General features: G+C 38.4%; 1 protein-coding gene across 3 annotated transcripts in view; it reads right to left on the minus strand.

The window, feature by feature from the left end:
• spag9b (sperm associated antigen 9b) overlaps positions 1-26173 on the minus strand; it is a 67882-nt gene that overhangs the window by 14506 nt on the left and 27203 nt on the right. For 2 of the 3 annotated variants that reach the window (XM_057825767.1, XM_057825765.1), the window contains 16 exons: positions 24718-24788; positions 22967-23067; positions 18119-18266; positions 16680-17013; positions 16509-16602; positions 14738-14862; positions 14262-14319; positions 12271-12423; positions 12141-12198; positions 10172-10302; positions 9721-9777; positions 3723-3902; positions 3504-3636; positions 2132-2215; positions 403-564; positions 130-301 (listed from right to left, as the gene is read on the minus strand). In XM_057825767.1, coding sequence (XP_057681750.1) covers positions 130-301; positions 403-564; positions 2132-2215; positions 3504-3636; positions 3723-3902; positions 9721-9777; positions 10172-10302; positions 12141-12198; positions 12271-12423; positions 14262-14319; positions 14738-14862; positions 16509-16602; positions 16680-17013; positions 18119-18266; positions 22967-23067; positions 24718-24788 — 2061 coding nt within the window. The remainder of the gene's footprint in view (positions 1-129; positions 302-402; positions 565-2131; positions 2216-3503; positions 3637-3722; positions 3903-9720; positions 9778-10171; positions 10303-12140; positions 12199-12270; positions 12424-14261; positions 14320-14737; positions 14863-16508; positions 16603-16679; positions 17014-18118; positions 18267-22966; positions 23068-24717; positions 24789-26173) is intronic. The other variant, XM_057825766.1, reaches the window with a different exon arrangement.

The raw sequence follows: 26173 nt of genomic DNA on the forward strand, positions 1-26173 counted from the left end.
TCAATACGATTGGCTCACAAATGACAGAGGAGTAGGACTTCAACGTTAGTGTCCACAAGAACAACACTAACCAAAATGGCAACTTGACATACCTTCAGCCTGTAGAACAAAAAAACCTCATACACATACCTGGTACACTAGTGATGCAAAGGATATGTGCATTGCACACATAAAAGCTGTCAAGAATGATTCCAGGCTGATTGGCATCAATGACAACGGCTTTAGTCGTCGACTGGGTGCTGGTGCAAATCCACACCAATGACGACAACTCGTCCTGTTGTCGTAGTTCCTTCTGCTGTTCCTTTTGGTTAAAAAAAAAAAAAAAAGTGTACATTTCAGTTGAATTGTTCTCATCTTCACAGTTTGGCAGACGGCGGTAAATGCAATCCAACTACTAGAGACCTTGAGCTCCTGATCCAGTTTTTCAAGGCTGCTCTGTGATCCAATTTTCTTTTTGGGGCTTTCCGGTCCTGACACATTGCTGTAAAACACACTAGCTCCTACGATGGAACCTCCATCTCTGGTTTTACCTCCAGATAAGTGTACGCCAGCAGCACACCAAAGCTAAAGCACAGACACACAAGTTCACTGGAACTGATTAAGACTGTTACGTTTATTAAGTATTTTGAGCAGTGATCTGCTGAAGATTTTTTACTATAATTCAGGTATACAATATTATTCATGTCATATTTTCTGGACTATAAGTCACACTTTTTTTAATGACTTGGCTGGGCCTGCGACTTCTTAGTTGTTAATTGTATGGTCGTGAAGGTCTTTTTGATTTCAGGTTTTGCAACTATTGTAACTGAAGTAAAACTAGTAACAGTGTTTAGCGACTTAGCAAAGACAAATGGAGGATGACATACATTTATCGCCAAAATATGATTCATTGTCCGGTGCTACCTACTGTATACATGTTTTCTTTCTCCATCAAAATTTTTTTTAACTAGTGTGAGTTAAGCTCCAGGGCGACTTATAGTCCTGAAAATATGGTACTTCCTCTCCAACAGAACTCCCAGTCAGAGACATGATTTTAAGCTGTTTTTATTGTTGTATTGGGAGAAGTGTATACATATTGAATATACCTCTAAATTTTATAAACTACTGTCATTTTCACACTATAAGGCGCACCTGACAATAAGCCGCCACCCACCAAATGTAATACAAAAACAACATTTGTTCATAGATAAGCCGCACTGGACCATAAGCCACAGCTGTCCTCACTGTATTATGTAATGTATTATACAAAAATATATTTACCAGTAACACTTTATTTGAGAGCGGCATCATACGACTGTCATAAGACCAAATGAACCACTATGAAGCTTTGAACCAATTGGCTCCAAAGCTTCATTGCTTCAAAACGCTTCATTTGGCCATCACTGACTCAAATCTTGTCTTGTCAACCTCTGCTGCCACCTGTATCAACACTGTTGTTGTCAAACATGCCTCCTTGCAGCGCCGTAATGTAAACGTAATGTAGATGTAAACAACAATCAAAATTCATATTCTGTGCTAATTATTTCTTCAGTTACTGTTCCAGTTGTTTCATTAATTGCTATATATGGAATTTGGTAACACTTTATTTGACAGTGGCGCCATAAGACTGTCATTAGACAATCATAATTATGACATGACACTGTCATGAGCATTAACGAATGCTTATAACGGATGGAATTTAGTGTTATCCGGCAAATTATGTCACTTTTGAATGGATGTAAAAGATCCAAGCTGGACATGAATGGACTTAGTGACATAATTTGCCGGATGACACTTAATGACATCTGTCATAAGTATTTCGTAATGCCCATGATAGTGTCATGTCATAATTATGACGGTCTTATGACAGTCTTATTGACACCGCTGTCAAATAAAGTGTTACCTATTAATCCAAACAAATCAACAAGTAAGCCGCCCTGGACTACAAACTGCAGGATTCAAAATGAAGGAAAAAAGTAGCGGCTTATAGTCTGAAAATTACGGTATTTAACTTGTTTTATAACATGAAATGGCAAACGTGGAAACGTTCGTAGAAAATCTACCCCGCTTTAGACAAATCCAATATTGTATTCTTACTACTGAGCTAAAATAATGTAGGTGCGCAGTAGCAAAATTAAAAATCTAAACATACCTTCATGGAGGCATTTTTCTCATCCAGAGGTCTAAGAAAGACTGGAACTGGTAGGTTCTTCACCTTTTCTTGACCACCATTGTTCTGAAAGAAAAAAATTACAGTTCAACATAGTGTCAAAGCTTCACTCAAGACAGATTAGAGTAAGACAAAAATTGCCACACCCCTAATTTTTAAAGCTAAAAGGCCCAATAACACTTTTCCAGAAGAAATACTTGGTAACACTTTATTTGAAGTCAGTGTCATAAGAATGTCATAAGACCGCAAGGGGTTAATTTCTGCCGGATCAGGATCTGTCACCTCTTGATTTTGGCCTTAATTGGGCAGATCCGGCACCTCTCGTTTGACATTTAAAAAAAAAAAAAAAAATTTAATGATTTTTTTTTGGGGTGGGGGGGAATAATACACGGCAACTGACCAATCAGAGCGCTCCTTCAAACCCACCCATTATTAAAATGAATCAAAAATAATGGGAGATTTGTGTTATTTATTGTAATCTTTGATTTTTTTTTCATGTTTTACAAGTTAGACCTGTTGAGAAACTATTTGCTGACTGTGTACTATAAGTCCCACCTGTGGTTATGTGGGCAATTGCCCATGCTGTGCAGAGTATAGCTTAAATAATTGTGAATTTTTGTCATAACATTTATACCATGGACATTATCTGAAATTGAGGCTTGTAAGTCCCACAGCATGGCAATTGGGCATTTGTGTGTTGTTTTCAGCACCATTTTCTGCTTAAGTTCCGGGACCTGTGCCCGTCTCATCATCCCTGCGCTGTCCTATGTATTTTGCGTTTCGGCACCTTATGATTTACAAATTAAGCACTGTAAGAACGTCACAATGATGATGCGACACTGCCATGAACATTAATGAATGATTATGACAGATGTCATTAAGTATCCTAACCCTAACAGAGTTCCTAAACTCTAATCCCAACTCAAAGACATTTGAAAAAAATGTCAATATTGCATCAAAAGTGACATAATTTATTAAGTGGCATCTGTCATAAGCCCTCATTCATATTAATGACAGGTGTCATGATATCATTATGACAGTTGTAAGACAGAGTTAGAATAATGTGTATCAAATACTTTAATCAAGTGGCAGGTTCAGGATCTACTGTGGAATTAGTGAATGATGTACCATATTTTCAACACTATAAGGCGCATTGGAGTATAAGGCACAGTAGTAGTAGTAGTAGTAATTGGGGTTGCATAATGCATCCACTAGATGGAGCCGCGCTTAAGTGAACTGAACCATATAGAAGGTGGATCGGATTATTAGGCACACAGTCTTTTTTTGAGAAAATTGAAGGCTTTTAGGTGCGCCTTATAGGGTGGAAAGTACGGTAAGTAACTTTTCGTCTTACTTTTAGCTTCTTAGGCAGGCTCCAGCCATAAGCCTGTACTCTGCCCTCTTCCTCTTTCTGGACATGGGCTTTAACCTGCTGGTATTGCGCCCGCTTCTGTTCCCGCCTGGACACCACGTTATCCACTGCCGATCTGCAGTAGATGTCATCAGCGCTCTTACAAATGTGTCTTTCATTCAATCGAAAACTGATTTAAAGCGGAGAAAAATAATGACTTACTCCTCGTTGAGAAAATCAAAAGCTTTGCTCTTGTCGCTGGGCAGCTGTTGCAAAGTACTACTCCTTTTCTTGACAGACGGTTGAATCTGCGAGGTGGGCGCATTGTACTTGACGTTGACGGGGGCTTCGGGAGCAGGCTTCTTCGACGCTCCGCCCGACGAACTGAATAAACGGCTGAAACTGGAGGTGTGAGGGCAGGGAGAAGGGCCGGGGAAGGGACGGAAAGTGGGGAGAGAGCACACAGACAAACATATAGAGGGGTGGACAAAAGCAGTGGCTCCAGCAGAGGGGAGGTTTGAGCATTTGAAAGGGCGATGACCAATTGTTGTCATGCTGGCCTCCATAAAGTTAACATTTAAATGGAAACAATATGACACTACTGGTTTACAGTGTATGCTTAAATGAGCAAAAAAACAAGGGAGCGTGATGGAGTGCATGGGGGTTAGTATTGCGCATCGATTGGGACATTAGCAATGGCACATAGCAACACAAAACACATTCACCCTCACCCTACATTGTTAGCACTTTTTCTCCCTCTTCTGAATTATATAAAGCAATTTATTATGAGAGCAGGTTATATCACATTAACTGCCGCACGTTAATTGTGTCTTAGTATCCTCAAGACAGAGAAAGCAGCCGCTGGAACACAACAAATTCTCTCTACTACTAAACTTAGTAGATTGTATCCAACTATAACTGCACACGAAATGCCTGACATGCACTTCCCTAACATGCACCTCCATGAAGTTGGCCCCCATCAGACATAAATTTATGTGAAAATGAAGTCAATCGTTTGTGCTACGTTAGTGCTTGTTTGTGCTGTAAAAGTTTCGTTTTCGCTGCTACCGTTTTATAGATATCATCACTCGTGTCCCTTCTGTATTCTCCAGCAGCTGTCAGAGCATACCAACTGTCTACAAACAGAGGGGTGTCCCAACAACTAGCACAAATGACTGGCACCACTTCAGGTCCATTTTGCAGTCTTTGCGATATTAATTCCGAATGATGATGTCATTCGCATCCCTTCCGTTTGCTCACTCCAGCGGCTGACAGAGCGTACCAACTTTCTAAAAACAGAGGGGTGTCCCAACGACTGGCACCACTTCGGGTCCATTTTGCAGTATTGAGACATCCAATTTCGAGTGATGACCTCACTTGCAGCCCTTCCGTTTGCTAACTCCAGCGGCTGACAGAGCGTACCAACTCTCTAAAAAGAGAGGGGTGTCGCAACAACTAGCACAAAAGACTAGCACCACTTCGGGTCCATTTTGCAGTCTTGAGATATTAATTTCGAGTGATGACATGACTCGTAGCCCTTCCGTATTCTAACTCCAGTCCCTGACAGAGCGTACCAACTCTCTAAAAACCGAGGGGTGTCCCAACAACTAGCAAAAACGGCTGGAAACAACTTAAAGCCTTATGTGAGCCAAACCAGAGCGCAGCTATTCTTTTTTATCCATGTCAGACTTCTGAGTCTGCTCCCGAGTCATACAAGACCACAGTCCAGCCAGACCCAACGCGGCCACCAGAGCGCAGTGTATTCGCCATCATTGAACAAAATATAATACTTTTGGACTTTTTTGGTCATTATTTTGAAATTTTATAGGGGTTAATTCTGACTACCTGGATCTACAAAAGCGTTGCAGCACAAACAATTTTTACAGCAATAACAATTGACACCATTTTTAGCCACTTTTAATCAAATTGACCTATGAAACAATTGTAAATATGTAAAAAACTATAGCAGCAAAAACAAGCACAAATATACCAAAAACGATTAACATCATTTTTATATAAATTTGCATCTGATGGGGTTTGCAACTTCACGAAGGTCTAACATACATGCATCCAAACAGGTTATTCTGCATTCAAAAAGTCATTCAGGACATGTAACATCCTGTTAGTTTCAACTATTCAAGCGCAAATCCATGTGCCGTCTGTTAGCGCGCTAAAGCTCAACTGTACAACCATTATGATCTACAGCTAACATCCCAACATACCGCCTAGACGTAGACACATGACATCAGGCAGATTATAGAGGAATACAGAGCAGGAAGGAGAGATATTGAGATCGTCAGAAGACAATCAGTGTCTATGTTCCTTAACTTTAATTATGTCCACAACACAGCAAACTCATGCCTAAAACGGCCCGACAAAGGAGCCTGAATCTTCCACAATTAGTTTTTTGTGATACAAGGCTCATGATAACGACAATATGGCGATACAAGCCATTATCAGCATTTGACGCCCATTCCAGTCAAAATTAATTGGATTTCTAGTGCCGTCAATGGCAACCAGTGAGCTATCGTAGACACTATTCTAATAGAAGATTTTGGTAGCAACCTGTTGGTTGTTGTTGTTCTTTTTTTTTTTTTTTTTTTTTTTTTATTAACACTTTTTTAAAACAATATACCAATTCTTGGCGGGAGCATATTGATAACCATTTGGGCTACGTATCGCGTTAAACTGTATCACCTTTTTGACATACTGTCAGACCCCTATCTACTATGATAGACCGTTTAACTAGTTTTAACCAAGACATTTTACAACAAAGGGCCTCTGGAGGATGGATAAAGTCAGTGACAGTGGTGGAATGTAACTGTACTTAGGTACATTTTTGTGTGTATGTGTACTTTACCTGAGTACAAAGAAGAAGTGGTACTTAACTACATTTTACAGCAGGTATCCCTACTTTTTACTCCACTACTTTTCAAATTGTCGCCTGCGTGTCACGTTACTTTTGTTTGTTTTCTTTTTTTTTCCCCCCAATGTGAATTGATAGTTTCGTTTTCATGCGTCCGGCACAATCGATAAGCCCCCTGCAACTATACCGTAACCGAGCAATACAGGTAGCAACACAAGTACAAGCAAGATTGGCAGGTGAACAAGATATTAGCCAATAAAAACCACCACCCTCTAGTACAGTAGGTGGCGGTATGCACCTGGTAGTTGCTTGCAATCCGCCATTAAACTTAAGTTTTAGAGTTTTTGAGTTTGTTAAGCTTCTGTGTCCAGTGCAGTCCATTTTAATGCTTATTTTTTTTACATTCTGCAGTTTTATACGGAGCCCCTAAAGCAGTGCTTCTCAATTATTTTCTGTTACGCCCCCCCCAAGCAAGACGTAAATGTTTCGCGCCCCCCCAAACTCTCCGCCGCCACTGTAAATAGTATTATTCGTCTATAAAATTACTATTATAAATACGCATCTGCCTAACATTGTGTCCTTTTTTTCTAATAAAGAAAAAAAGTAACAGATCAACTTATAATAAAGTATAACTTTATTAACATTGTTTTGTTTGTAACAGAGAAGACTTGACGTGCATCAATTTGCCTGAATTAAAAAAAAAAAAAAGTCACATTCAAACTGTAAAAATACACTCAAGGTATTTTTGACCATTTGAAACAGAAAAATAAAATGTAATAAAATCCGTAAATAATAACAAATTCAAATTGATTAGAAACATTTACTCATGAGGACAATATGCCAAAAAATTTGACCGAAAAAACAAAAATGAATAAAGGAAAAAAAGAGTGTCCTTGGACAGAAGGACAGTTTTTATTTTTGCTGCTCACACTCAGTATTACCTCCTTTGCAATGGTGTGGAGTCATTATGCAATGAGCATGCTAACAATGCTCACTGGTTTACTGATATAACACTGACAAAGCAGGACTATTGTTGGCAATATTCGGCACGTTTTCGCTGAAAAATAATCAAGCGGCTTATCAATGAGATTGGGGTCGAATGTCTTTAAGTGGCGTCTTAATTGATTTGGCTTCTGGCAGTCCGCTATAATTATTTTCAGACACAGTAAACAGTAGTCTTTCCTCATCACCCCACTGTATTAAAAGTCAAAGCTAAAAGGCAAACGGCACGAAAAAAAGCACATTCTCGGCGGCCGAGGTAGAACCGTAGGTGAGGGCGGTCGTCGTGACGATCCCAAGCCGAAAATGGCACTTCTCGGGCGGCGACGTGAGAACCGGACAAGACAGTGGGTCGCTGTGTGAGTGAGTCCGGTCGGAAAACGGCTTTCGAAAACGGCGGCGGCGCACTGCTCTTCATGTCTGTTTTCTGTGTGCTGAGTGCTCTTCCTTAGTTCAAAAATACTGCACGCACTCTGAAAATGAGAGCGCCACTGCCACCCACTGAGTGGATGTGCAAGTACACTTTATTCCAGTCCGGCATAAAAAGAAAAAAGAAAAAAGCATGTTCCCCGAGGACACATGCGCCCCCCCTGGCATCGCTCTGCGCCCCCCCAGGGGGGCGCGCCCCACTATTTGAGAAGTACTGCCCTAAAGGGAAATCGATAGAAATATATACATTTAAGCAATTTGGTGTGCACCAGATAGTTTCTCGTGCACACCAGATTGTTTCTAGTGCACACCAGAAACTATCTGGTGAACATTAGCATTATATAGCATTTAAGCTCGCAGACTTTTGCTATGCAAGTTAGCCAATTATTATATTGTTGCAATTTGCTAACTTGCGTAGCAAAAGTCCGCAAGCTTAAATGCTATATAATGCTAATGTTTACAACAATTGACCAACTTGCATTAGAACTGGAAGTACCGGGGGGGTTTTTTGGGGCTATGAAGAAAGACCAGAAGGGCGTCAGATGACCCCGATACCAAACTGACTACTTGGCTAGTAGTAGAAGTAGACCAACCCGCTACACACTTCTGTGGAGTCGCTGCCTAGGTGTGAAAGGGGGGGTGTTCACTCTGGATAGCTTCAATTAGCATATTGAATATTTGCAAATCCAGGGCTCTCTTGGCTTTCTCAAACACAGAGGAACACTACGACAGGCCATCTCAATGTTCTACAATATGATTGACATGGCAGCCCTGAATGCATATGTGTTGTATCAGGCATGCGCCAGAAGGCAAGAGAGACGGGTGGACTTCTTGATTGGTCTTGCAAAGGAATTGGGTCACTCTCATGTGAGCACAAAGAAAGGAAGAAGGAAAAATTGCTTCGGCAACAACCTCCAACACCTAGTCCGGGAAAAGGGCGAAGTGTCGTATGTCACTTCATCAGCCGTCCATCATCAGCAATGTGACGATTATAGCTCCATACATACAAGAAACAGTGCAATTAAATATTCAGAGATTGAGACAGCTGTTGTTTCTCAATGCTGTAATGTCAGACAGCAACAAATCCCCAGCAAAAAAAAAAGGGTTCTGATATCTTCCTAATTTTGTGAAATCGTGCACAATTCGACGATTAGACAACCATACTGAGCAGTTACCAAACACTAAAACATACTGTAATTAGACTGTCCACCAGATTGCCTGCCTGAGCTGTCCAATGTCCAGCAAAGCCAAGGCAGCCCTGCCCTGCAAACACTCAAGGTGCTAACTGGAGCAATCCAACCCTGTGGTTTTGCGAGTGTGAATGCGAATGCCTAATGAGGACCTCAATGCTCACAAAAGATATGCTGATTTGAGTCAGATGACCCTTCTCTGGTAACAGAAGTGATTTGTATCAACTGATCCACCCTTGGTAGTTCTAGTGGGGGCTCTGTAGTTTTAAATAAAACTGCAAAAAAGCAGTCAATGAGTTTTCTGGTTCTTTCTTTGAATACTGACTGAGATTTATGTACATACACACACATGCACATGTATATATAATGTTTTTGCATTGGGAAAAACTTGTAACTTTTAAAGCAATCACTTTGTATTTTTACTTGAGTCCATTTTTTCTTAGATACTTATACTTGAGTAAATTTTTTACTTGAGTTAAAAAAAAAAATGTACTTCGTCCACCACTGGTCAAAGATCCAAGAAAGACTCCTCCTCTGTTAAGTTTTATATTAATATAAACACACACACGTAGGAAACCAAGATTCGCACTTATGCAAGTTACTGATTTACCTACATCCTGGAGAAACCCCCATAACACATGTAATAACAAAGGGAAAGTCAAACAAAGAACGTCAACAAAAGACAAAGAAAGCAGAATGGTTGGTATTTGAGGTAAGACAAATGGGAGCAACTCACAACTGCCACAGGCTTGATTTCTTCTTCTCTGGGAGTGGTGAGTTTTCCTTCGAGGCCCTGAGAGTCAAAATAAGCCAATCAGTACGAACAATGTTTATGTCATAAAACACAAACTACATCAATATTTACAATTTTATCTGTTAAATGACTTCTTTTATTTCAATTTATTTGCTTGCAGTGAAAACCAACAACATCATACTTATGTTTACAAGTCCTTTATACAAATAAACAAAATGGGATGAAATGCTCACTAGAATTACGATTTTTCCTTGACTTTTCGTATTATTAACCTCTACTTTTTTCACACCTGTGGCTTTAATGGCGAAGTGCCTTATGGACTTTTAAGGGCAAACTAGCTTCATGCTTACTAATTGAAAGTAATGCTTTTGCATCCTTGAATGGAATGCAGATATTTCTACCACCCTGGCTTACTTGTTTTTCCTATTCTTACCGAATCATTTCTGTCCATCTGACAGCCTCTTGCAGCTCCATCAGCCTCTCCTTATATTGGTTCCTCTCCATCAGGACTCTGGCCATTTCCACCCTGGTGAAACGTTTCCTCTGTGCCGTGGGCACGTCACTCTGCCACAACCAACATCAATGTTTGTGTGTTAAAATGTAAAATGACATCGCATATAGCAAACAAGCAGCTTACAGTATTTTTCGGACAAAAATCTGTTGTTGTCCCCCCCCATAGTTTGCCGTGCGGTGTGACTTATAGTGCTGGCCAAAAGTATTGGCACCCCTGCAATTCTGTCAGATAATGCTCAATTTCTCCCAGAAAATGATTGCAATACAAATGTTTGAATAGTAATATCTTGATTTATTTTGTTTGCAATTAAAAAACACATAAGACAATGAAAAAAAATGGAAATCATCATTTTACACAAAACTCCAAAAATGGGCCGGACAAAAGTATTGGCACCCTCAGCCTAATACTTGGTAGGACAACCTTTAGACAAAATAACTTCGAACGACCGCTTCCGGTATCCATCAATGAGATTCTTACAATGCTCGGTTGGAATTTTAGACCATTCCTCTTTGCCCAACTGCTCCAGGTCTTTGAGATTTGAAGGGTGCCATTTTCAGATCTCTCCACAAGTGTCCTATGGGATTCAGATCTGGACTCATTGCTGGCCCCTTTAGAATTCTCCAGTGCTTTCTCTAAAACCATTTTGTAGTGCTTTTTGAAGTGTGTTTTGGGTCATTGTCCTGCTGGAAGACCCATGACCTCTGAGGGAGACTCAGCTTTCTCACACATTATGCTGCAACAGTTTTTGGTGGTCTTCAGACCTCATAATGCCATGCCCGCGGTCAAGCAGTCCAGTGCCAGAGGCAGAAAAGCAACCCCAAAACATCAGGGAACCTCCGCCATGTTTGACTGTGAGGACCGTGTTCTTTTCTTTGAAGGCCCCGTTTTTTTTCCCTGTAAACTCTACATATGTTGATGCCTTTTCCTAAAAAGCTCTACTTTTGTCTCATCTGACCAGAGAACATTCTTCCAAAACGTTTTTGGCTTTCTCAGATAAGTTTTGGCAAACTCCAGCCTGGCTTTTTTATGTCTCTGGGTCTTCCTGGGTATCCTACCATAGAGTCCCTTTTCATTCAGACGCCGACGGATAGTGCAGGTTGACACCGTAGTACCCTCGGACTGTAGGACAGCTTGAACTTGTTTGGATGTTAGTCGAGGTTCTTTATCCACCATCCGCACAATCTTTCGTTGAAATCTCTTGTCAATTTTTCTTTTCTGTCCACATCTAGGGAGGTTAGCCACAGTGCCGTGGGCTTTAGACTTATTGATGACACTCCGAACGGTACACCCAAGTCTTTGGAGATGGACTTATAGCCTTGAGATTGCCCATGCTTCCTCACAATTTTGCTTCTCAAGTCCTCAGACAGTTCTTTGGTCTTCTTTCTTTTCTCCACGCTCAATGTGTTACACACAAGGACACAGGACAGAGGTTGAGTCAACTTTAATCCATTTTAACTGGCTGCAAGTGTGATTTAGTATTGCCACAACCCGTTATGTGCCACAGGTAATTAACAGGTGCTGTTAATTACATGAATTAGAGAACCATCACATGATTTTTCAACGGGTGCCAATACTTTTTGTCTGGCCCATTTTGAGTTTTGTGTAAATGGATAATGATTTAATTTTTTTTCCCATTCTCTTTTGTGTTTTTTCATTGCAAGCAAAATAAATGAAGATATTACAACCAATATTTCTGGTTGAAATTGAGCATTACCTGACAGAATTGCAGGGGTGCCAATACTTTTGGCGAGCACTGTACTATATGCAATCGCCTTATACACAGGTGCGACATAGTCTGAAAATACGTTAACTCGTTTGATTTTCATCCTCTCCATTTCAGTACTCCTACTGTCCTAAACACAAAAACAGAACATGATCAAGAACTCACATCGTCCTCATTCTCCGTTTTGGACTTTAGCTTGCTCTCCTCAAGTTCAGCTCGTGCCCTTTCGAGATGGAAAATTTTTGAATAAAAATCGTACATCGTGCAGCAAGATCAAAAAAATAAAATGACACACTTCTTCAGTTGGTCTTCTAAATCTTTGTTCTTCTCCTCTAGTCTGATCTTGGCCTGGGTGACAGCATCAAGCTCCCCTTGTAGGACCTCCTTCTCACAGGCCAGCTCATCCATTCGAGCAATCAGGTCATTCTTTACCACATTAAGAGCATTTCTAAACACAGACAAATGGTGGTATTAGTTTCTTTCAAAGGCCTTTTTGATAGTGTAGAGCAGTGGTGGTGCTGGTGCCCTTGGGTACTAGTCAGGACCCAAGGCATGGAAATAAGATTGAATGACAAATTCAATTAAATATAATTACTAACAATTAATTAAAGGTACTGTATCCCCTGCACTATAAGGCACACCTAAAAGCCTTCATTTTTCTCAAAAGCCGACAGTGCGCCTTAACGTCCAACGCGCCTTATATTTTGATAAATATTGGTTAATTATGGCATGACATTCATTCCCTTTAGCCCAGCTTTATCCAGGTGATGCATAACGCAACCCTAATCACTATGACGACTACTACTACTGCACCTTATAATGCTGTGCGCCCTATATATTAAGGCTGCAGCTATCGACTATCAACTAGTTAGCTCGAATAATCGAGTAATCGGATTAGGAACATTTAATGCGTTGCAAAATAAATTTTGTAAAACAAAGACTTACTAAGATTGCACTTTCAAAAGAGCATTAAATGCGAACACAAAATAAAATTCCCGAGTGTTTCTTCAACCAGCAGAATTGTATTTTCATTTAATAATAAATTAAAATACCTGAGCTTAGCCTGAAATTGTATTGAAAAAAATTAAAATATGAGGAACTAAGTACAACAAAAGAACAATTTGCTAACTTGCATAGCAATGGTCCCCTAGCTTAAAAGCTATAAAATGCTAATATATATTTTTTTTACAGTACTCTCAATTGTTCAAACACATGTTCTCACAGAAGAATAGCTAAATACAACTATAAACTAAATTACAAATACATTAAAAAAAAAAAACATTCACTTATTTTGGTCTTAACAGGGAGCAGCTGGATTCAGCCATATTAAATGAGTTATGTCATATTCACTGGCTAACTTACATAGAAAAAGTATGCTAGCTTAAATGCTATCAAATGCTAACTTTTTTTTAAAATGCTCTTAACAAATGGTTCAAACACAAATTACACACCTTCAAACTAAATTACGAATGCATTGAAAAAACATTAGCTCAAACAGAAAATTAGCTTATGTTGTTCTTAACAGGGAGCAGCTGAATTCTGTCATGTTAAATGAGTCATGTCATATTCACATTTTTTACAAGAGGGCAATGTATCCGCCCAAATAAAATTAAATGCAAACACTTTCAAAACAAACCATTATTACGTCACATATTCACTGTTGCCACTAGAGGGCAGTGTATCCACCCAAATGTTTTCAAAACCATTACAACAGTATTCTAATTAAACGAACACTCAAAGAAGCAAAATTTTGATTCCAAGTTTTTTTTCCTAATCGAATTACTCGGTTTGTCAATTAGTCGTTGCAGCACTAGAGACTTGTATCGCAAATCGTATCGTATCGTGAGCTACCCAAAAGTTCCCAGCCCCCGCTAACAGTACACAATCACATTTGCTGTTTTTACGTTTCTGGTGCTATTTGATGGGCCAAACGCTAATTGATCGATCTTAACATTCAGCCATGAAAAAAAAGGGGTTATGTCATATTCACTGTTGCCACTAGAGGGCAGTGTATCCACCCATATCAGTAAAATTAAATGCAAACCCTTACAAAACAAACCATTAAAACAGCCCTAAAATTAAATGAATTCTCATTGCAGCAAATTTGATACAAAGCTTTTTTTCTAATCGTTGCAGCACTACTATTTATGAAAACGGTTTTAAAATAAGCCATTCATTGAAGGTGCGCCTTATATTCCAATGTGCCTTATAGTGTGGAAAATACGGTAATCATACTTCAAACTAACCAAAATATACTAACTAACCAAATATACTCTGTGTACTAACTTTGTTTCCAGAAGTTGTGCGTTCTCCTGGATAAGATGTTCAACTTCACGACCCATACCTAAAAATACAATGATAAATTGTATACAATTTCTCTTCCATTAAAAAAACAAAAAAACAGAGCAAATCAACTACAGTTCCCGACATCTATCCAAGACTCTGTCTTACCTAAAAAGTTGTAGTCTGACATTCATGCATTGAAAGTTGCAGATTGGATTTAGAAAGATTTATATCAGATTAGCATTGTAAAGTTCTCAATTTATGATTCGGTTATTTCTAATCTAAAAAATTCACAACTGGAAACGCGAAAACACAGCTAACAAGAAAAAAAGCTAATGCTAAACATAGAAATATGACGAAAATGAGGTTTTTAAATGATACACACCAGAAAACTCATCTGCAAAGTTGCAAGCCAACAAAAGACATTTTGATAAAAATATAATGGCAGCCAAATGCACTGGACAAGTGATTCTGATTACCTAAAAGGTCTGCTCCTTCATCGACATCTCCTATGTATTCATTTCCTGCGGAGGACAGCTCTTCGAACAGAGAATCCGTGTTTCGGTCGAACGCTAGATTCTCTATGCCACCTTTAGTGGGTGTGCTGGGCAGTAAAAACACGACAAACAAGGTTAACAAGTTGAACTAAAACCGTACAACCTATTCGCTAACTATTGGCCTCAAAATATCTTTGTTTGTTAAACTAGACAGCTTCTGCATCCTGAACAATTTGTATTTGCAAAGCAGTTAAACTAGAGTTGTCCGATAATGACTTTTCAACCGATATCCCGATATCGTCCAACTCTAAAAATCCAATATCAAACAGATATATATATATATATATATATATATTAGGGCTGTCAAAATTATCGCGTGAACGAGCGGTAATCAATTTTTTAAATTAATCCCGTTAAAATATTTGACGCAATTAACGCACAAATGCCCCGCTCAAACAGATTAAAATGAGAGCACAGTGAAAGGTGTACTTGTTGTATATTTCGGAGTTTTGCCGCCCTCTGCTGGCGCTTGGTTGCGACTGATTTTATAGGCTTCAGCACCCATGAGCTTTGTGTAAGTAATTATTGACGTCAACAATGGCGGGCTACTAGTTTATTTTTTGATTGAAAATTTTACAAACGTTATTAAAACGAAAACATGAAGAGGGGTTTTGATATAAAATTTCTATAACTTGTCTTTTAAGAACTACAAGTCTTTCTATCCATGGATCGCTTCAACAGAATGTTAATAATGATAGTGCCATCTTGTTGATTTATTGTTATAATAAAGAAATACAGTACTTAGGTACCGTATGTTGAATGTATATATCCATCTTGTGTCTTATCTTTCCATTCCAACAATAATTTACAGAAAAATATGGCATATTTTATAGATGGTTTGAATTGCGATTAATTGCGATTAATTACGATTAATTCATTTTTAAGCTGTAATTAACTCGATTAAAAATTTTAATCGTTTGACATCCCTAACATATATATATATATATATATATATATATACACATACACATAGATACAGATATACACAGTCGTGGACTTAACATATTGAGAATCGTATTGTGATGCCCCACTGGATGCTTTACTAATGATAAATGTAACAACTTCAAGGTTTTCCAAATAAACATTCTGTGGAAAATAAGAGAACAACTTCAACTGAAGTTATGGAAAAAGTGCTTATACAGGTAGACATACTCAATTTACACGATTTGGACTTTATGAGCTGAAATCTTATCCTCTATTTTGTCTCCAGCCGTTTTTTTTTTTTTTTTTTTTGTTACATAAACACTACCTTATTGTACTTCACAGTATCTAATTTTTTACTTTACTTTATTCATATGCAGGGGTTCCCCTACATATTAAAGATTGTGGCGCACCGCCACACCAAAATAAAAGCTGCCACGCGATGCAAATGAGATTTTTTTTTCCTTTAAGGCCGCTTCAAACTAGCGGCAGCCTAGTGTGAAGGGTTCAGCGGCAACTTATTCATTGTGTATTGTAATGTCTGTAACTAGCGCGGCCCCCTTAAGAGACGATCGGACTGGGGAGCTGTGACGTAGGGGGAAGCGAATAGGAAAAATAGGAGAACGGGCGAGATAGCGAGAGATAGCCGTCGCATGTCGCGGCATTGTTTTTCTTTATTATTGTTGAAACAATAAAGTGGGTAAGCCAAAACCGACACCTCTCCTTCCTTACTGTATATTGCATGTGAATTAGTCATACATTTGTTCATTACCTTGTTGCTTGGCAGCCTTCAAGTTCCATATCCAACTCAGGAGTTGACTCTATAATCGCCAAGACTTCAGACTTTTCCAGAGTAATTTTGCCACCTAAAAAGGAAGCACAGGTAAACAACATGTGTTTTTGACATGTTTTTTGTTTCTAAGTAATGAATTGCTATGCTAACCTTCAAGAAGCGCTGTTTCAGACTCTTGATTGGTCATTTCTACTTGACCCTGCACGGTTGAGACATCGCAGTCCAGATTCTTATTAAGGCCACATTCTTCCTGAGGTGTACCTTCAGATTCCATTGAGGCAACACAAGCACTCGCGAGTCTGGATGAAGTACTTTTATTGCTACAGACTACGCCATGAGATAATGGCGATGAAGATTGATCGTCATCACTTTTCATGGATGAGGTGGTGTTTGTTTTTAAGCTACCCGTGCGAGACACGGTGCTGTTGGTTTTCGCAACGGTGCCGGATCTCGATCCTTCGTTGTCCGTGTTAGCCAGTTCATCCTAAAATCGGGGTGGAAAAGTACACAGGACTGATCCTCATTTCCAAAAATGTTGATGATAATAAGCATGAATCGATTACAAGGGGTGCAAGCAGTAATTCTCTAATTATGTAGTGAAATAACCAAATAATTCTATGAAAAGTACAGTTAACAGTATATAATATAGTATAGTATGATATATACCGTAACTTCCGGACTATAAGGCTCACCTGGCTATAAGCCGCTACCCACGAAATTTGACCAGAAAACAGCATTTGTTTATAGATAAACTGAACTGGAGTATAAGCTGCCGCTGTCCACACTATATTATGGGATATTTACACCAAACGATATTAAACGTTAATATTTTATTTGACATTGGGATCATACGACTGTATTAAGACCAAATGAACCACCAAGAAGCTTTGAACCAATTGACTGAAAAGCTTCATTGCTTCAAGAAGGTTCATTTGGCTATCACTGCTTGCTCCCTTGAAGGAGATAGTCAATCTGTGATGCCACCTGCTGTCAACACTGTTGTCATCCAACATGCCTCCCAGCATGCACTGCCGCACTACAGATGTAAATAACAATCAAAATTCATGTTCTGTGCTAATTATTTCTTTAGTTACTGTTCCAGTTGTTTCATTAATTTCTAGTTATGGTAGTTGGTAACACTTTATTTGATAGTGGTGCCACTGTCATAAGACCTTCATACTTATGACATGACACTGTCATGAGCATTAATAAATGCTATTAACAGATGTCATTTTGTGCCATATGGCAAATTATCTCACTTTTTAATGGATGAAAAAAATCCAAGCTGGACATAAGTGTAGTTAGTGACCTAATTTGCCGGATGACACTTAATGACATCTGTCATAAGCATTCATTCAGGCCCATGACTGTGTCATGTCATAATTATGACCGTCTGGCAGTCTCATGATGCCGCTGTCAAAGTGTTACATATTAACCCTAACAAATCAACAAATAAGCCACACCGGACTATAAGTCACAGGATTCAAAATGAGTGGAAAAAGTAGAAGCTTATAGTCCAAAAATTACGGTAGTTATCATTTTAAAATGCTTTTATCAACATCTACTAATATGAAGTATGCATTTCATACCTTGAGACTGGTGTTGGACCTTGGATGGCAGAGGTTATTGTATTTCCAAGATTCAGTCTGGTCATCCACCGGGTCCCTCTGGAGGTCAGTGCTCGTGGCATCAGTCCCTGGGACGTGAAAAAGTCCCATGGAGATTGGACGCTCCTTCCTAGATGCAAAATGGCATGAGGAAGAAACAGAACAGTCAGATGAAGGCAAAAGCAAGAAAAATAGAAATGCTACAGTTGTAGGTAATCAGAAACTGCAAAAAAACAAACAAGTATAATTCTACACAGGTTCCTTTAACGATTTGAACATGTTACAACTCCTGAGCTAATGTAGAGGCAGTGTTTTAGTGACTAACTCCATCTAGTGTTAAAGATGAGCGATGCAAAAGAATGTTGGCTGAATTTAACCTTCTTGTTTGTGCCATAATAAATTATATTTTCACAATCTGCTAAAGGTCAATAAAAAATGGCCAGCGGGCAACAGTTACCAGTTGCTCCCTGTTAAGACCAACAAAAGTAAGTTTTTGTGTGAGCTGACATGTTTTTCTATGCATTTGTTACATAGTTTAGAAGTATAGTTAGCCGTTTTTTTTTTTTTTGTTTTTTTTTGTGGGAGTATGTGTTTGAATGATTTGTTTAGTGCTACAACGATTAATCAATTAACTCCAGTAATTCGATTAGAAAAAAATTTCGAATCAAATTTGGCTGCTTCGAGGATTCGTTTATTTAAAGTGACGTTGCAATGTTTTGTTTTGAAAATGTTTGCATTTAGTTCAATTGATTTGGGTGGATACACTGCTTTCTAGTGGCAACAAAGAATATGCCAGAACTCGTCTGACATGGCTGAATCCAGCTGCTCCCTGTTAGGACCAACACAAGGTATGTTTTTGTTTGAGCTAATATGTTTGTTTATGCATTCATAGTGAGCAGTTGTTGTTTTTTTTTGTGGGACTATCTGTTTGAACGATTTGTTTAGTGCTGCAACGATTAATCAAGTCACTGGAATAATCCTAATAGAAAAAAGCTTGAAATCAAATTTTGCTGCTTCGACGATTTAATTAAAGTGGTGTTGTAATGGTTTGTTTTGAAAGTGTTTGCATTTAGTTGTATTGATTTGGGCGGATACACTGTTCTCTAGTGGCAACAGTGAATATGCCATCGTCTGACATGGCTGAATCCAGTTGCTCCCTGTTAAGACCAACATAAGGTATGTTTTTTTTTTATAGCTAATTTCTTTGTTTATGCATTCATTGTTTAGTTTAGAAGTATCGTGAGCAGTTTTTTTTTTGTGGGACTATCATGTTTGAACGATTTGTTTAGTGCTGCAACGATTAATCAATTCACTGGAATAATCCTATTAGAAAAAAGCTTGAAATCAAATTTTGCTGCATCAACGATTTAATTAAAGTGGCGTTGTAATGGTTTGTTTTGAAAGTGTTTGCATTTAGTTTTACTGAATTGGGTGGATACACTGCTCTCTAGTGGCAACAGTGAATATGCCATCGTCTGACATGGCTGAATCCAGTTGCTCCCTGTTAAGACCAACATAAGGTATGTTTTTTTTTTATAGCTAATTTCTTTGTTTATGCATTCATTGTTTAGTTTAGAAGTATCGTGAGCAGTTTTTTTTTTGTGGGACTATCATGTTTGAACGATTTGTTTAGTGCTGCAACGATTAATCAATTCACTGGAATAATCCTATTAGAAAAAAGCTTGAAATCAAATTTTGCTGCATCAACGATTTAATTAAAGTGGCGTTGTAATGGTTTGTTTTGAAAGTGTTTGCATTTAGTTTTACTGAATTGGGTGGATACACTGCTCTCTAGTGGCAACAGTGAATATGCCATCGTCTGACATGGCTGAATCCAGTTACTCTCTGTTAAGACCAACATAAGGTATGTTTTTCTTTGAGCTAATTTGTTTGTCTGTGCATTTGTTATTTGGTGTAGAAGTATAGCTAGCCGTTTTCTGTGGGAATATGTGTTTGAATGATTTGTTTAGTGCTGCAACGATTAATCGATTAACTCGAGTAATTCGATTAGAAAAAAAAGCTTCGAATCAAATTTGGCTGCTTCGAGGATTCGTTTATTTTAAGTGGCATTGTAATGGTTTGATTTGAAATGCTTGCATTTGGTCTCATTGATTTGGGTAGCAACACTGCTCTCTAGTGGCAAATTGAATCTTCCATTACTTGTCTAACATGGCTGAATCCAGCTACTCCCTGTTAAGACCAACATGAGGTATGTTTTTTTTTAGCTAATATGTTTGTCTATACATTCGTTATTTAGTCTGGAAGTATAGTTAGCCCTTTTCTGTGGGAATATGTGTTTGAACGATTTGTTAAGAGCATTGTAAAAAAAAAAAAAAAAAAAAAAAACATTTTATAGCATTTAAGCTAGCAGACTTTTTATGCAAGTTAGCCAACTGTTCTTGTGTTGTATTTAGATCCTCCTTTATTTATTTTCTTTATATTATTTGAGGCTAAGCTCAGGTATTTAAATTTATTTGAAAATGAAACTGCAATTCAACGCATTAAACGTTCCTAATCCCATTACTTGATTATTCGAACTAAATAGTTGACAGATTAATCGATTACTAAAATAATCGAAAACTGCAGCCCTACTACACACACATAATGTACCTGCGAGGACGCTGTATTGAGGGTAAAGACGGCAAAGCAGGTAAGCCACCAGTACCGACAGAATAGTGAACCAGCAGCAATACTGACAGAGACACCAGTATAGCAGAGTTGATGACCACCGCTCCACCAACAAAGCCAAAAACAAAAAGCAGCATACGCCCGGGGCTCATGGCCCCACGTCTCAGTGTTACCAAACTATATGGGGGAGACGAAATGCAGTAGCGAAGCAATGGGTACCGAAGCAAATAATTAACCTTGATCAGACCCGTAATAAAACATGTTTAGCTGTTGTAAGTGGGAGTCAAAGCAGAAAAGAGCTCGGTTGGGAGGTAGCCAGTGAATTAAAGCAGGCAGCGGCAACAATATCTGGAATCCAGAGTGAAACAAAGCCAGACAGAGAGACGAGAAGGAAAGTCATCCATGGATAGAAAGGAGAAGCTGTTAACTCCAGCACTGTCTTCCTCTGGTAATTGTGTTTTTGTTGCTCTGTTCCTCTTCCTGTCCTCTGCCGAGATGTGACACAGCAGGCACTGTGCGGTATTGAATGGTCTGACGCTCTCTCGCTCTCTCTCCCTGTTAGATGCTGAGGCAACCTCTGTTCAGACTGCAAATTACTGATTGACTGCCACAAAAATCTGCTTTGGTAGGAGTGTGTGAGTGACTTTGGAACTGTTTCGGCATCTAAATATTAACTTATGATACTGTACTCTATCTAGCAAACTTAAATTCATTCATTTTATTTAAAATTATTGATATACAAGTAGTCCCTGGGTTACAACGTACACGAGTTACGTGATTTCGACTTTACGACACTGGAGTCTCGTCCGCCGTGTTGTCTCCAGTCGTTTTTAAAAAAAAAAATTTATTCACGTAAACAGAACCTTATTGTACCTCTCAGTATCTTATTTTTTACTTTACTTTATTAATTTGATGTGTTCTGTCCTCATTGAACGTGAAGTTGTTCAGCTTAACAGACAGCAAACAAGCTAATTGTGGTTTTTGAAGCTTTTGACAATTTGTAATAAAATTACCAATAAAACACTTTAAATCTGTAACAATTGGTGTTCAAAGGTCCATCTAGTCCGCGCAATATGTAAATTTACTCAATTAAACTAGCCTAATTTGCCTAACTAAAGTCGGCTAGCTTAAATGCTATGAATGCTAACACCTTTACAATTCTCATAGCAAATCACTAACACATAACTCCACAAACTGTATCTCTAAACTTCATTACAAATGCATACACAAACATATATTAGCTGAAACAACTTACAGCCTTATGTGGGCCACACCAAAGCTGTCCTTTGACGTGTCTGCTCTTCAGTCATACTCGGCGACAGTCCAGCCTGACCCAATGCTGCCACCAGAGGGCAGTGTATCCTCCATCATTAACCAAAATATTAGTGCTGCAACAATTAATCGATTAACTTGAGTTTTCGATTAGAAAAAAGATTCAAATTAAATTTTGCTGCTTCGAGTATTCGTTTAATTAAAGTTGCGTTGTAATGGTTTGTTTTGAAAGTGTTTGCATTTAGTTTTATCGATTCGGGTAAATACACGGTCTTTTAGTGCAACAGTGAATATGACCTAACTCACTTCACATGGCTGAATCCAGCTTCTCCCTGTTAAGACCAACATAAGATAAATTTTTGTTTGAGGTAATGTTTTTTCACTGCATTTGTAATTTAGTTTAAATATATGTATGTGTAACATAATGTGTTTGAACCATTTGTATAGAGCATTGTAAAGAAAAAAAATGTTAGAATTTGATAGTATTTAAGCTAGCAGACTTTTGCTCTAAGCTAAACATTTGTTCTTTGTTGTACTTAGATCCTCTTTTCTTTTTTTATACCGTTTGAGGCTCAGCTCGGTTATTTTCATTTTTAATGTTTTTTATCCTATTACTCGAGTATTCGAACTAACTACTTCATCGATTAACCGACTACTAAAATAACTGATAGCTGCAGCCCTATAAAATACAATTCTTTTGGACTTTTTGAATAAGTATTTTGAGATTTAGGGGTACTTCAAGGGTTAATTCCGATTTACGCGGAAATTCGGGTTACGTCACCAGCGTAGGAATAGAACTCGTTCAGAACTGGGGACTCTCTCTAGTCTTTTTTTTTTTTAATGCCCATTTCAAAATACATGAAGGCAACACCAATACTGCAATTTGATGTCAGACTAGGGCTGCAAAATATTGTCCGGGTTTTGCCTTACCGAATCCTAACAGATGTGCCCGTGGCCGAATCCAAAGGCTCCGCTGTGACTGTATGCTGATTTTTAGTTCGCTCCAAGTGTTCCATGTAACTGTGGATCATCTGCAAGGTAGTGTCAAATAAATAAGATTTATTAATCCATGTGTTCATTTGTTATTATGTGACCATCTTAAAGCATTATATATTTTGTAAATTAGGTCAATACTAGTAGAACTGTTGTTTTTTTAACAATGTATTCATTTTAACGGTGCAAAAGGTCCAATTTTACACAAAATTCCAAGAAATCATTGTTCGCTTATGAATAATTGGAACACAATGTAAGATTCATCATCATCATCTAAACCACTTAAGAGACCCTTGGAGGCACTGGAGCCTATCCCAGCTGAATATGAGCCTAAACTCTGAACTGGTTGCCAGCCAAATTCCGCGTACGGACACAGACTGGCAGGTGTAAAATACATGCAGTAACATAGAATCACTATACAAAAATGCGTTAAAGGTCTTTGCCAGAAAACAAATGCCATTCCACGTTTGTAACATTTTAAAAAAGTACTATTTATTGAGCCTTGACAATTTAAAAACATGTAAAACTGCCTGTCGAATGTACAAGGTGTTACATGGACTCGCCCCACCTCCCATGTCGGACTTTAAAAATAAAATAAATAAATAAGGGGCAGGGGGGCTCACAGTGGTCTCAGGACCAGGGCCTCCTGTAGAGGGGACTGTAAGGTCCCAATCAGAAAAACAGCCTTCGGTCACAAATTCTCACAATTCTCTCTCTGTCAAACCTAGTAAAATCTGGAACAGTTTACCACTCGCCATCAGGGAGTGTCCCACAATACAAACCCTCAAAATTCGCTCAAGCAGTTGTTGAAAGTAAACCAGTCCTGCAACTACTGACTTTGAAATTCTTAGTCACCTATTGTACTGTGCTGTTCTATTGTAACATTTTGTTCTTTTTTGTCTTTCTGTGTCTTTGTGTTACCTGCCTAGGGACTGAAGATGTAAATTAGCATTTTTGCTACAATCCGGCATATTTTTCTTTTGGATGTGTCTAACATATGTTCATCAATGTACACTGTCCCTGTTAAATAAATAAAAGGCAGACAAAGAACCATCTAGACCAACGTTAAAACCTACTGATAGTTAAGAGGGTACAAACAACCAAACCAGATTACCTGGAAGCTTTAGCATAGTGTGCAGAGGACCACAGATTTGGAATGAACTTGACGAAACACTTAAAATGTCACACTCAGTCTCCATCAAAACTCATCTCCTAGCAATGTATGTATAATATGCTGATTCTTTGACTAACATTACTACGGTGTCTAATATGAAATTTAATGTAACCAGAATTTCGAAATTGTCCATAGTTAATTGTATGTGTGTGTGCGATGTATGTGTATGTTGTCCAACTGGGCCCCTGCTAAAAGCTTTATATAGCTTCTTTGCAGTGTCCTTTTCGCACATCTTATATGAATCGCTTGCATATGACCATGTACCGTATATCTTGATGAGTGAATAAACTGAACTGAACTGGAGAAAACAAACGCAGAAACGAGGAGAAAATGCAAACCTCACTGTGGTTTGATACATGATCTCAAAACTTTGAGCTGGACGCGCTAACCGATCAGTCACAATGTGAAATTAAACACTAATATTGTTTGGTTGTGAGTGTGATGCATGTGTGCTCTTACAATGCCCTTACATGCACATATACAGTATATGAATATGTTATTAAACACATTTTACCTCAGTGTGTCTCTGGTGGAGCGCATTGTACTCCTTCTTGAGCTCTGCTTCTCTCTCCTCAAATCTGTTGACTGCATTCATAAAAGGGAAAAAAAAGAGGAACTTTATCCAAAATTACGCACATATGATCCAACAGAGTCAGTAAAAACTCAAAAGACTCAGTGACAAATAGGTTAGTTGCTGCACTGAAGGCTCTGGACCAGAAGGGGGCCCTCCTTTTCAATGAACCAATACTTGATTATTTCTCCAAATACCTTATTTCCCTGCAAACAAGGCTGATCTTTCAGTAAGAATTAAAAATCTACCTTTACATTATGAATCAGCACTAATGGATGCATTGCACATTTGTGTTAAAGTGAATTATTCAAAATAAAGTACCATAACAGTACCAATAAAGTGGCATAATAGTTGTACCATTTTTTAGAATCACATTATTAAAATTATAACTTCAAAATTATATGGCATATCGTCATCGTGATATAAAATGGGCCCATATCGCTATAGCACTAGATGCGAGTATTTTTTTAAGCTTGTACCAATATAAAATGCATGCAGTCACACTATCTGAGACATGGTGAGACCAATATGTTTTTGTCCGTTCCTTGTGCCATCATGAGGCATTTTTTAGTAAATCGACCTATACTCCAGAGCTACATACGGTCCGCAAAACACGGTCATTGTTTTGTGTACAAAATAGTTGTCTCAGAAACGCCTGCCAAACCATCAACATATTCACATTTAACAGTAATTACTTTTTTTGCATGTGTGTTTCAATTTTGGTGTACAACATCCATTTCTCTCAGATGAAACAGATTAATTGTCGTATTTTTCGGACTATAAATTGCACCGGAGTATAAGTCGCACCAGCCAAATAATGCACAATGAAGAGGAAAAAAATATAAGTCGCACTAGAGTCGCGTTTTTTGGGAGTAAATTTTTTAAATGCTCTAAAACCCAAGATTTTAATAATAGTAAAATGAAGAACAACAGGCTAAATAGGCCTTTGCTAACGTAACATACCGTACATAACAGTTTTTCGGATATCTATAGTCTAAAAAAACACAAGATAACAGCCGAGTGGGGAATAAAAAACATAAATAGTCGCACTTGAGTATAAGTCGCAGACCCCGGCAAACTATATAAAAAAAAAGTGCAGAATATATAGTCGCAGACCCTGTCAAACTATGAAAAAAGTGCGACTTATAGTCCGGAAAATACGCTAATTGCTTTATGTGTCAATCATAGACTTCATAACAGCATTGACGGGTCAGTTTTCTTCGTCCCACTCCCTTTTAGGCATTTTTTCCCCCTCTGTTATTTCTTGAAAGCAAAGAACTGTATTAATGAAGATGAATGTAAATGCCTGAAATGAAATGAATTAAAAAAAAAAAGGGAAAAAAAAAAAAAAGATCGGTCATGCACTGCGCCTCGCCTTCAAGTAGGGGGCCGCCCACAT

The sequence above is a fragment of the Corythoichthys intestinalis genome, chromosome 21 (genome assembly GCF_030265065.1).
Source record: "Corythoichthys intestinalis isolate RoL2023-P3 chromosome 21, ASM3026506v1, whole genome shotgun sequence".
NCBI lineage: Eukaryota > Metazoa > Chordata > Actinopteri > Syngnathiformes > Syngnathidae > Corythoichthys > Corythoichthys intestinalis.